Here is a 13,196-nt window from a genome sequence, read left to right as displayed (position 1 = left end):
ATTCTCTTGTGCTTTATTTTGTGTCAGGAGGCGAGCTCCAGATTAAATCAAGCAAGCTCATCCTAAACCCCAAACCTTTGGAAGACGCACAGGCCTTAGCTGTGTCGTCAGGATGTCGTGTGATGAGTGTTTCTGAGGAAACAGGGCCCAGAGAACCTGTGGAACAGAAGAGCCCGTTCCAGGAGGGAGGTGGCAATCCCACACACACGAGTGCTAAGAGAAAAGAGGCCAGTTTCAGTCACCGGACAGGAAAGGAACCGGAAGACTCGGGCGGCGGTAGTAGTGTCAGTCTCAGACACGTATATTTCCGAGTTCCCAAAAGAAAAAGGAAGCATGGCTGCGGCCGACACTTCAGAGGGAGCTCATACCACTATGACTACAAGGAGTACGGGAAAGGCCTCAGGCTCGTGATCAGCGGGTTTAACCTACATCACAGAATTCACGCTGGAATGAAAGCCCCCTCAAAGGAAGCGCACGGGAAAGACTTCAGCCTCAGCTCGCATCACCAACGCAATCTTCATGTGGTGGGGACTTTCTATAAGTGTGCTGACTGTGGGAGGAACTTCAGCCGTAGCTCCTACCTCGAATACCATCAGAGACTCCACACTCAGGAGAAGCCGTTTAAATGCCGAGTGTGTGGGAGAGCCTTCAGGTGGAGTTCCAATCGCACGCGACACGAGAGAATTCACACTGGACTGAAACCTTATAAATGCAATTTATGCGGCAAAGCTTTCCAGCGCCTGTACGCCTACCACCTGCACCAGGAGTCCCACGCCAACCAGCTGTATCTCAAAACGAGGCGGTGTCAGGAAGCGCTCGCCTACGGCCCCCGGTTGGATCATCATTTGCAAGACCAAAGCGGGGAGAAGCTCTTTGACTGCAGCCAGTGCAGGAAATCCTTCCACTGTAAATCGTATATCCTCCAGCATCAAAGGATCCACACCCAGGAGAAGCCCTTTAAATGTACCAAGTGCAGGAAAACCTTTCGGTGGAGGTCCAACTTCTCTCGCCACCAAAGAATGCACCAGGAAGAAGAGTTCTGTAGCCCAGACGGGGGCGGTGAAGACTGGAGGGAGGCCCCCGGCTGCAGTCAGCCCCAGAGCGACCCCCCTGCGGAGGAAGCTTTCCTGTGCCCGCAGTGTGGGCAGACTTTCCCCGGGAGGAAAGCGCTCCTTAACCATCAGAGGACCCACACAGGCCAGGAACCGTACCGCTGCGGCGAACGTGCGAAGGAGTTGACGCACAGGTCGAAATTGATCGTTCGTAGGAAGCAGCATGCCCTCAACAGAAGCCCTGATGACCGGTCCTCCCGCAGCCAGGACGGAGCGCTCCAGGTCCCTCCGAGCAGCCCGGCCCCGAGCAGCCCTGCCCCGAGCAGCCCGGCCCCGGAGAAGCCCTTCACATGCAGCCAGTGCGGGAAAGGCTTCCAGAACCACTCCTTCCTCCTCATCCACCAGCGGGTTCACACCAGAGAGAAGCCGTATGAGTGCAGGGATTGTGGGAAAGCTTTCCGGTGGAGTTCCAACCTCTCGCGACACCAGAGGAGCCACTTTCTGGGAAAACGGCTGCTCCTGTACCGCGAGAGCAGGGACACTGCAGATGCGCAGCCACAAAGCCTGGAGGACGAGAAGAAAGCCTTCTGGTGCCAAGAATGCGGGAAGAGCTTTACGCGTAAAAGAACCCTCTTAGATCATAAGGGGATCCACAGTGGAGAGAAGCGCTACAAATGTAACCTCTGCGAGAAATCTTACGATCGAAAGTACCGCCTGGTGAATCACCAGAGAACCCACACGAAAGAGAAGCCTTTCAGATGTCAGTGGTGTGGGAAAGACTTCATCGCAAAGCACACCCTCTGCATCCACCAGAGGAAGCACACCCGCCTGGCGCCGTCGGAAAGCAGCCTGGCCGGGCCGTCTTCCTCTCAGGACAGAGGGGCGAGTTTGCAGGGGTTAAAACGGAGCGGGGAGAGGCGCGTGGAGGGCCGTGAGCAGGGTTCCGGGCCCAGCGGACCGCAGGACTTACCCGTGGCGAAAAAGTGTCACAAGTGTAACACGTGTGGGAAAGCGTTCAGCAAGACCTCCCAGCTCATCAGTCACAGGAGATTCCACACTCGCGAGAGGCCCTTCAAGTGCACCAAGTGCGGGAAGACCTTCCGGTGGGCTTCCAACCTGGCTCGGCACATGAAAGGGCACCTTGGTGATTAGCTGGGGCCTGACGGAGGGAAGAGGCGGTTCCTGGAGGACCTCAGAGGGAGGCGCTGCGGGAAAGTGCTCCCAGAGGACCCAGCCCTCTTTATTGTGGAAGCTGGTCGCAGAGAATCCCGAGGATTCAAAAGCTCAGAGGCCCTTCGTTTTACCTGCTGGGGATGAGATGCTCTTTGGGGACCTTCCGGAGACTCGGGCCCTCAGGAGTGGCCTTTGTGCCATGGCCTGGAGCTCCCCGGCCAGGTCTTCTTCCGTAACTAAAGGGAGACGCAGGCCGGTGCCCTTCTGCGTTGGCGAGGCAGGCCGTGGCTGCTGGGAAGGGGCCCTGAGGTTTTCCTCGGAGTTTGATCTGTTCTGGTCCCTATTCTGTTTGACCTTAAAGCAACAGCAGCTGCAGGAACTCCTCCGAGTCGCCCCATATGCCTCCTGGGGAGCTCTGGCTGCGGCTTCAGCCTTCACAGCTGGCTTGGATCTCTGCTGTGGGCGCCAAGTGGAGGAGAGCATGTGTCAGGTCCCTCACTGGAGCGTGGATCGCTCCCATCCCGTCCCCGTCCCCATCCCCATCCCATTCCCCATCCCCATCCCCATCCCATTCCCCAGGTGTGCAGCTCCGTCTGTTAAACAGAAATGTGCTGAGCTTCTCCCACGTGCCAGAGACACAGCAGTGATCCGAACAGTGCCATCTTGGATCTTTACAGATAAACATATGCGATCCATAAATGTTTGGGTTGGTGTGTGTGTTGTGGGCAACATGCATTGGAGAAGCGTCAAAGGGCATGCTGGATTGGGAGGTGTGCTGTGGTTTTAAACAGGCTGGTCATGAAGGGCCTCGACTGAGAAGGTGACATTTGAGCAAAGACCTGAAGGAGTCGGGAGTGGGCTCTGGCGGTCTCTAGAGCCACGCACAGGAGGTGGGCTCCTGTCTGGTGTCTCAGGGAGTGACAGGGTGCCCCTGGGCTGGAGTGGAGTGAGCCAGTGGAAGAGAGGGGGCCAGAGGCGGTGGGCAAGCCGCAGGGCATCAGGGGCCTCACTGGGCCTGGACGATATAAAATTCCATATATTGATTTAGAGAGAGAGGAAGGGAGAGGGAGAAGAAGAGAGAGAGAGAGAGAGAGAGAGAGAGAAACATCAGTGAGAGAAAAACATCATCGATCGGCTGCCTCCTGCATTCCCCCACTGGGGATCGAGCCGCAACCCAGGCATGTGCCTGACAGGGAATCAATGACCTCTTGGTGCAGGGGACAACGCTCAACCACAGCCACACCTGCCGAGTGCTTTTGGATGACTTGAGTTTAGAAGTGATGTGGTCTGAATGTGAATTACATTTAAGAGAGTTAACCACAGACCCAAGGACTCAGTAAAATGTTGGAGCTGAAAATGTTTTATTCAGTTACCCCTGCTGCCTGTTTCTATGCGTGGACACCCCCCTCCTACCTGTCCCCGTCAAATATCTGAATATTCTGAGACCAGCAGCTCTCAGCCTGTGTAAGCAGTTGTGATTGCAGCTCTGACCTCTGCAGGCTGCTGTATGCTGTCTCCCTTCACCTGCAGTGCCATACCTGTCCATGCTGGCTCAGGACCTCACTCTTCCAGGCCCAGCTTTCCCTGACCCTCGTCCCTTGAAGCCCTCTCCCCTGCCCCGTCTCTCCTGGTCCCTGTTTCGTGCTGTCTTAGGTGTTGTCTGGATTTGCAGAAGTTACGCCCACCACCACAGCCAGACTGAGGCCAGGGCTGAGTGCTTGCTTATCTGTTGGCCACGCAGAGATTTTGCATAAAGTTGCCTCTGTTGAGGAAGATAGAGCTGAATTTAGTTTAGCTGAGTCATGATTGGAGTCTTTTGAAAGGGTTCTTGAGTGAAACGTCGACTGGAGGCCACCCACAAGTGCATTCCTATAATTAGGAGCCCGGCTCTCTGTGGTTCTGAGCCACAGGCACCAGTGAACAGTTTTCGACGGCCCCAGCCACAGTACCCATCTCGCACCCCTCTCTGGCCTGGAGGGCACACCCCCTTTTCCAACCCTGCCCTGCCTTCTCTCCCTAAGAACTGAAGTTGGGGCTGAAGAGAGACAGGTGGGCATCAGCAGGTCTTTCAGTCAGCTGTCCGGTGTCAGCCCAGCCTTGCTGACCGAGACTGTCAGCCCACAGAGTCGTGTACAGAGAAGAAAGCCCAGGAAATGTGAATGAATACGGACCATCTCACACATTCCCCCCTGGCAAATTGTTTATGTGGGTGTGTGGGCCCTGGGCACTCCCTGCTGTGGGAGCGGGAACTGTGATGACAGTTGTGCAAAGCGGTTTGCAAAATCTTGTAAAGTTGTGTGTATTCGGTCACCTAGTAAATCTCCTGGATAAACCACAGAACAGCTTCTTACCAGGAGATGCGTGTGAGCCTGCATTGCAATACTGTTCGTTGCAGTTGGAAAGATTGTTGAGATAGCGAGATTGGGAAAAGCCCACATTCCCATCAGCAGAAGAACAGAGAAGTCAGTGGGTTGTTTTGGAACTTTGGGAAGCGAGTGTGAAAGAGCTGGAGTTGCATCTTTCACGGATAAATAAAACGAGAAACTGGTGAAGGTACAGACAAGTACCGTTTCTGTAAAGTTCAACACTGTATCTGTGAGTCCGTTACTTAAACGTCTTTGTGTTTCACTTTTTCTGTAAAATGAAATATTTGTGCCAACCTCACAGGGTGACTGGGGTTGGGGGTAGTTAATGAAATGATGTAAGTAAAGTGGTTAGAACAGTGGCTGCCGTGTGAGCACTGTTGGCATATAGTAAACCATGTTGTTACTGTTTTGCCCTACATATTTCAGTGGTTCTCAACCTCTGGCCCTTTAAATACAGTTCCTCTAGTTGTGACCCAACCATAAAATTATTTCCGTTGCTACTTCATGACTTTAATGTTGCTACTGTTATGAATTGTAATGTAAATAAATATCTGATATGCAGGATGGTCTTAGGCAACCCCTGTGAAAGGGTCGTTCGACTGCCAAAGGGGTCACGACCCACAGGTTGAGAACAGCTGATACATTTCCTGTGGATGCAAATTATATGAAACCAGAATATGAAACTGTGTATTGGAACGATGTGTGAAAGTCCTGCTCTGCCCTCCCAGGGCAGGGGTTGCTGATGAAATTGGAGGCTTCATTTGTGTTTTTTTTTTTAAAATTACTGTCAATGTTGGTCAGCATGTGGATTTAGTAGCATAGTGCGGTGGGTGCTTTTTTAACTGTCTGCTTAAAACCCTTAAAAATAAAAAGTTTTTACGCCTGGGCCCTGACATTTTCTGATTCACAGAGATCCTGGCTCTGCTTCACCGGGTGTGAGATGCATCGCTAATCGCTCCAGGTTCCAGGTTCCTCACCTGCAGCGTCGGAGCAGCACAGACGGCCCCGAGGAAAGGAGTGGCTAACAGCCCTGCTCCTTGGGGTGGACACCCAGCAACAGCTACAGGGGAGGATGCTCGCCATGCGTGGACACGTGATCTCCAAGACATGTGGTTTACAGGAAATCATAGGCTCAGTTCCTTTAGCTCCTCCTTGCCCAGTAATAAATAAAGCCAGAAGCTGTAGACTCAAGTTCAAAGATGAAATGGGATCTGTGGACGGAGACGCTGAGTCATTCATCCCACTTTTTAGGTAGGTGAGGGTCATGAACGCTCACGTACCAGCCACCTCAGCCTTTAAGTTCATGCCAACCCTGCCAAGAGGAGGAAAGGCTTCGCATCAACCAGGTTCTATTCAGGGGCCAGAAACCATGCCAGTTGTTTTAACGAGAGCTTCATAAAGAATTGTTCACTAGCCCTGGCTGGTTTGGCTCAGTGGGTAGAACGTCAGCCTACTGACTGAAGGGTCCTGGGTTCATTTCCAGTCAAGGGCCTGAACCTCTGTTACAGGTTCCTCCCTGGCCCAGGACCTGGTCAGGGCACCTGCAGGAGGCAACCAATTGACGTGTTTCTTTCATGTCAATGTTTCTGTCTTTCCTGCTGTCTTCCACTCTCTCTAAAAATGAATGGAGCCGAAACCGGTTTGGCTCAGTGGATAGAGCGTCGGCCTGCAGAGGGAAAATAGCCTCAGGTGAGGTTTTAAAATAAATTTATATTATTAAAAAAAAGAATTGTTCACTAGATATATCTGAGTAAAAAGGCAGAAAGAAAATGGGGAGGCATCATGGAGGTGGTAACAGGAGCAACTAACTCCCCCCCTCACCATGCCCCCTGTAGGACTGCGTGAGCTGTAATACGAGGCTGACCCCCTTTTAGATGTTTGACCACTGATAACTTGAACTTTCAAGCCCTTTCTCTCACATCTGGGCAGGCTAATCTGAAAGCCCAAGCACTCCTCAGCTCCAGAGAGGAAACGCATTTTTCATTGCATTGGAACCCTCACCTCTATCTAGCTATATAAAAGCCTAAGTGAGGGTTTGACCGGTAGCTATGATGCACACTGACCACCAGGGGGCAGACACTCAATGCACAGGCATGGAAACATGGAACAGACTGATGAATGTCAGAGGGAAAAGGGGGAGAGCGGGAAGAGATTAACCAAAGATCTTCTATACATACTAGAGGCCCATGCACGGTTTTGTGCACCAGTGGGGGTCCCTCGGCCTGGCCTGTGGGGATCGGGCTGAAACCGGCAGTCTGATGTCTCCTGCGGGGTCCTGGGAGGGTGCAGGCCAGGCCAGGGGACCCCACCGGTGCACAAATCCGTGCACTTGGCCTCTAGTCCACAATAAAAACAGAGCGGCTCACTCCTCCTTTCTATCAAGGCAAACCAGCTGGCGTGTCTGTCCTCTCCCCAGGGAGCCTCATTACGTAACTTTTGTAACCCATAAACTTTTCTGTAACCTGTTGATGTGTGTGATGTCATTAGTCTGGACATCTGAACCAGTTTGGGTGGGACAGTATCGGTCTGACCTCCACAGTGCAAGCTACAAAGCAGGAACAAAGAGGAGTGGTTAGAGTTGTTCACAGGTGAGACGTTGGCAGAGCACCCCTGTGAGCTGAACTCCGACCTATGAGGAGGCGAGCGCTGGGGCTCATCTCTGCACTCAAGAAGCGCCTGACGTTGGCCAGTCTCGAGCTGGACTGCACTGCTGCTCCCTGAAGAGGCTGCACTGCTGGGGTGAGGGCCTTGGGAACAGGAAGTGATGCCCACAAAACAGGAAGGAAAATCCTCCTTGCATTGGGATTCTCCAGAGAAACCTCAATGGGATGTATGTGTATATGTAGAAGGAGGTTTATGATGAGGAATTGGCTTGTGGTTATGGAGCGCACACTCCAGCCCCAGTCCGATGGCTGGCTGCCAGGGACCCAGGAAAAGCCCACAACGCGGGTGAAATCTGATGGCTGCCTGCCTGAGCATCCTTTCTGGCCCTGGGAAGGCCAGCCTTTTTTTTTTTTTTTTAATATATATTTTATTGATTTTTTACAGAGAGGAAGGGAGAGAGAGAGTTAGAAACATCAATCAGCTGCCTCCTGCACATCTTCCACTGGGGATATGACCGCAACCAAGGTACATGCCCTTGACTGGAATCGAACCCGGGACCCTTCAGTCCGCAGGCCAACGCTCTATCCACTGAGCCAAACCGGTTTCAGCTTTATTGATTTTTTTACAGAGAGGAAGGAAGAGAGATAGTTAGAAACATCAATGAGAGAGAAACATCGATCAGCTGCCTCCTGCACATCTCCCACTGGGTATGTGCCCTGCAACCAAGGTACATGCCCTTGATCAGAATCGAACCTGGAACCCTTGAGTCTGCAGGCCAATGCTCTATCCACTGAGCCAAACCGGTTAGGACAGTCTTTTTGTTTTGTTCAGGCCTTTAGTTGATTGGCTGAGGCCCACCCACATTATGGAGATGATCTGCCCTATCATAGTCCACCCATTTAAATGTTAATCTCATCCAAAAACACCCTCACAGAAAAGCCCAGAATAACGTTTGGTCAAATAGCTGGGCACCCCACGCGTTAGGACTCGCAGAGCCAGGGAAAGGCCCTGAGACTGAAAATCTAAAGAAAGAGGCAAGGCCCTCCAGTGTAACAACTGGTAAAGGTTTGATATTAAGGGAAACGGATTTGCAGCATTGCTCGGGCAGTTGCAAGATGAAAGGAGTCCCCGCACTGCTCAGTTGGCGCTAGAGAACGATATGGAGCAAAAATAAGGGGGCTGGGGAGGGGCGCAGCAGGGAATAGTCACGTAAATGGATATGTGACTGTTTCCAGGTGCAGGAAACTGCCTTACATGCTCGACCAGGTCAGGACAACCGGAATGTTTTCTAGACGCAGCACATTCCAGAGTCATCAGGCTGTCTCTGGGTGCGGGGAGGGGGCTGGGATGAAAACAAACCTCTTGAGGGCCCAGGTCCAGCAGCGCTCAGTCTCTCCTCCATACCCTGGCCAGGAAAGTGACACACAAAATTGATCATCCCACCCCTCCAGCACTGCCGCCTCCTTAAATTCCCTGGCGGCCAGGGAACCAGCTGGCAAGGCAGAGGTGTGGATTGGGGAGTTCCCACCCCTAGGCATCTGTAGAAGGCTGGATGTGAAACAGATCAGTTAATAAACTGGCACCACTTTTCTGAATCATTTTATTTGAAAAATTCCTAGGATGTTGGACTTAAAACTTTGAGACCAATAATATGTATTCAGGGAATTATGTGTGTTACATTGTGGACAACTGGTCACTTAAAGGTGTAAGTTATGCCAGAAGCAGTTGATTTTACCCATTGACCTGGTAATAAATAGCTGTTGAACGTGACTTTATTTTGCTGCAATGAACTCAGACTTAAAAAGCCCCAAGAAGAGTCTGAGAATTATCTAAGACTCCAGTAGCCACTTGGGAAAATATTCTGGCAGTCCTTTAACTGTTAAACAGAGTTACCATATGAGCCAACAAATCTCATGTAAATGTCTCGTGGCGTCCTAACTGGTTTGGCTCAGTGGGTAGAGCGTCGGCGTCGGCCTGTGGACTGAAGGGTCCCAGGTTCGATTCCTGTTAAGGGCATGTGCTTTGGTTGGGGGCACATCCCCAGTGGAGAGTGTGCAGGAGGCAGCTGAACTGATGTTTCTCTCTCATCAATATTTCTAACTCTCTATCCCTCTCCCCTCCTCTCTGTAAAAAATCAATAAAATATATTTTTAAAAAAATGTCTCGTGGCCCTTTAAAACTTACAGAACATAAATATCAGAAACAATACAAAGAATGGAATTTTGGAAAACCCAGTTCACCCTGGCCACGTTGAGCCGAAGGCATTTCCCACACTCTGGCATGTTACGTGGCTCACCCCCATGTTTGGAGCCGGCGCTACTTCCTACAGTGGGCAGAATCTAGGCTGGGATAGGCTGGGAAGGGCTTGACACAATAAAGACCAGGTTGCTAGGAGCCCCCAGTCTTCTAAGGCTCCCCCTCCTCTCTGAAGCTCCCTTCAATGAATCCTCCACTCCAGACCTTTCAGACAGGTGAGCTTCAAACTCCTCATACTTTTCCAGTCCCCCAAGTCCTGGCCATCTGTTGAGCCCACTGTGCCCTTGCTATCAGCCCCCCGGTTCTGGGCATCCTGGAAGGAGATGCTGACTTGCCCATGGCCTTGGGGACCACCAGGGGATAGTGGGCAGACCCTCTCTGCCTGGGGCAAATTGGAGCTTCTCGTGGGATGCAGGTGTCAGGACCTTGAAGACGGGTTGACCTAGTTGATCGTCTAGGTAGTGTGCCTTGACATTTCTCAGGGGGGACAGTCGCTGTCTGTTCTGAAGAAGGTGAAGTACCAAGCATGACAGAAAGTAGGACGAGTCCCCCAGACCTGCCATTCGGCCCACACTAAGGTGGATTCCCCTGAGGTCAGGAAGCTACAGCTTTGCAGCCCTGTCTGGCACTGGTCTTGGGCAAGTGCACAGGGGCAGGTAAGGGTGAGTTTCCTGTTGCTGCTGTGACTCAGGACCACAAATGTAGCTGCTTGGAACAAGAGCCACTTCTCTCCCAGAGTTGTAGGTCCTGAGTCCCTCGAGTGAGGCGTGGGACTCTGCTCAGGGTCTCACACGTCCAACTAGCGTTTTGTCCACCCTGAGCTCTTATCAGAGATTATGGGGGAAAACCCAGTCCCAGCCAGGCTCACTGGTTTTGTTGACAGAATTTTCCTTCTCATGGCGTGCACTTGGCCTCTGGCATCATCCAGCCAGCAATGGCAGGCGAGGCCTCCTCACTCTTAGAATCCCTCTCACTCCTTAGGCAGTGTCCCTTGGACCCCAGCCAGAAAAGCTGTTTCCCAGGGCTCAGGTGGTTAGATTGGGGCACCTGGATAATACACAGTACGTCCCTCGTGTAAGATCTGTGGTTTTAATTATATCTGCAAAGACCCTTTGTCATGTAATGAAACACTATTACAAGGTTCCAAGGATTAGGGCATGGCCACTTTTGGGGAACCATTCTGACCACATATGATTATATTTTTGTAAAATTTATGAGTGATATTTTTTTTTGTAAGAAGATCCAGCATTCTCCATTCTCCTTTTAATCTAAGAAAGGTGTGTTTTTTTTCCAGTTATAGTTTGTAATCATTGTCACTTTCTTTACAAAATGAGTTTAAGGAGTGGCAACCAGCATTTTCTTAAGGGATATAGTCGAATTGCAGTGCATGGAAAATCGCATAGGGAATGTTGCACATAATCATTTATGTTCCATGAAATTGCTAGTACGCACACATGCACATACATCTGAACTAGGTCCAGATGTACAGTATACGTCTTAAGTGTACTTGGTTAAGATTTAAAAAGACATTAAGACCCTAGAATTCGTCTGGAGCCTCCAGTTAGGCGTGCGCCTGGTCCTGGGAAGTTTCTGGAGCCTCTGGGAGGGTCTCCCTGGCAGGCAGAGCACAGGTGGCTCGCAGAGCCCAGGGGAGGCTCCCTGCCCTGGGCTGTGTGGGTGGAGTCCTCCCCATCGCGGACCACTGAAGGCGCACCTGTGTTGTCCCCTCTCCCCTGTAGCTATGTCCACGAGTCACTTTGAACAGAGGAAGAAACCTCTCGATACGTTCTTCTGGGTAAACGAGATAACCGGAGAAGTCACCTACCCGCCGCTGAAGGCGGATGTGCCTGCAGCTCCTCTTGAGAAGCCCCAGGAGACCCCCGAGTGCCAGCGAGGGAGCGCGCAGGGGGCTCCTCCCAGCGCCCAGGGCCGGGCCAGCTCGCCTGCGTGGAAGGTGGACTCTCCACCCCCTCCTATGGCTTCACTCAGATACCGAGGCTCTAGGTACACCCTCCCATCTACGTTGACCCACCAACTGGTCAAAGCTGGAGCCAGGAGCCCCTCGCGGTTCTCAGCGGCTCCTCTCTTACCACCAGGCGGCGCTCCGTCACTATTCCACCCCCTGGGGCCATCCCCTCCTCCACCAGCCCCTACCTTTCCTTCCTGCCCGTCTGTCCTCTGGGCCTACACCTGCAAGCTGAAGAATGTCCTCACTGGGAATAACAGATTTTCCTTTTGAACTTGAGAGTGTTTGCCTGGCCACGCCCCTTAAGAGCCATCCGTGGCCAGAGCAGCCTGCCACCTACCTACACCCCTGCATGTCCCGGGAGGACCCCTGGCCTCCCCTAGAGGCAGGCACGCGGGACTCTGCCAAATTCTTATGCGAATGTGCCAAATGCTTTCAAACTCCATATAAATTGAACTGCGATTTTGACACACGACGTTTTCTAGACTTCCTTTACCTCCCAAGCCAATCTGGTGTTTTACTCTCAACGCTTTGGGTTCAATAATTCGATTCTGATGTTGGCGTCACAGCAATATGTTTAGTTCCCAGCTGGAGCCAGGAGGCGGCCTCCTTGGCTGAGATGGAACAGGCCAAGCCCAGGCTGTTGTTCCCTGTGCTTCCAACACCCCAGCAACAGCTCAGAGGTCCCCAGGCCGCCTCCTCGGGTTCGATTCATTTGCTAGAACAGCTCACAGAACTCAGACACCTTTACTTAGATCTCTGGTTTGTATAAAAGGATGTGACTCCGGCAGGAGCAGCCAGGTGGAGCAAGTGCACAGGGGCAGGTAAGGGGACGGGCTCGGGCGTCCGTGTGAGCACTCCACTAGCACCACCCGCTTCACCAACCGGAAGCTGTTTTGGGTTCTCATGGGAGTTCATGAGATCATTGACCATTGGCGATTGTTTCAACCGCCAGCCCTTCTCTTGTCCCCCGGGGTCTGGGATGGGACTGGGTGTTCCAACCCTCGAATCACATGGTTGGGTCCTCTGTCAACCAGCCCCCATTCTTAGGTGGGGGTGGGGGTCCCAAAAGTCACCTCACTAACATGACAGAAGATACCCTCTAGGCTCCCATTACCTAGGAAATTCCAAGGATTCCAGGAGGTCTACACGGTACTCTGGGGCCGGAAGCCCCAAAGGAAGAAAAGGCTTGGAAGGGGGTCCCCTCTTCAGTTCTCATTGGAAAAGGCGTGGCTGTGGCCCTGGATGGCAGTGAAGTTGGCTGGGTTGCCCAGGGCCTGGCTCTCTAGTCACTGGGTAAGCAGGAAGCAACACTCTGGGGCACCGGCCGGATACAGGCAAGCCAGCCGATGGACAAGCGGAGGTGAGGGTGTCAGTGTGAACAGAAGGCCCAAGCACGCAGGCAGTGTGTGTCGAGGGCATGCGCTCTGAGCCCACAGCTGGGGCAGGTTTCCACCGAGGCTATCACCCCATGCCTCTGACCAACGGAGCAGCTTGCCTCTGGCACCCTCTACTGAGAAAGCGTACCATCTCGCTCACTCTAGGAATCGGTTCATGGGTCAGAGCCCTCTGAGGGGTGGGGGTGGAGCTCAGGTCCCCCTGGAGCCTCTTTCTGACCTGAGGCTTTGTAGTGAGAGGGTCGGATCCTGTGCAGGTCCTCTTCGTTACACTGGGAGGAAATCCAACAGGCATGCACAGGCCGTCAATTTCTTCTACTTTCCTATTATGTTGAAATAGTTGTAAAACTATTAGTAACTGAATAAAAAGAGAAAACAATGG

At 52.3% G+C, this 13,196-nt stretch overlaps 1 protein-coding gene across 2 annotated transcripts in view; it reads left to right on the top strand.

The window, feature by feature from the left end:
- ZNF445 (zinc finger protein 445) overlaps nucleotides 1-3,333 on the top strand; it is a 14,312-nt gene extending 10,979 nt beyond the window's left edge. The window contains exons 7-8 of one of the 2 annotated variants that reach the window (XM_006765076.2): nucleotides 28-1,340; nucleotides 1,371-3,333. In XM_006765076.2, the coding sequence (XP_006765139.1) occupies nucleotides 28-1,340; nucleotides 1,371-2,204 (2,147 nt within the window). In that variant the 3' untranslated portion in view covers nucleotides 2,205-3,333. Of the gene's footprint in view, nucleotides 1-27 lie in introns of both variants that reach the window. The other variant, XM_006765075.2, reaches the window with a different exon arrangement.
- The last annotated feature ends 9,863 nt before the right edge of the window (nucleotides 3,334-13,196 follow it).

Source organism: Myotis davidii, unplaced genomic scaffold (genome assembly GCF_000327345.1).
Source record: "Myotis davidii unplaced genomic scaffold, ASM32734v1 scaffold81, whole genome shotgun sequence".
Classification (NCBI taxonomy): Eukaryota; Metazoa; Chordata; class Mammalia; order Chiroptera; family Vespertilionidae; genus Myotis; species Myotis davidii.
Note: the sequence above shows the minus strand (reverse complement) of the source record. Positions and strands in the feature narration are given on the sequence as shown.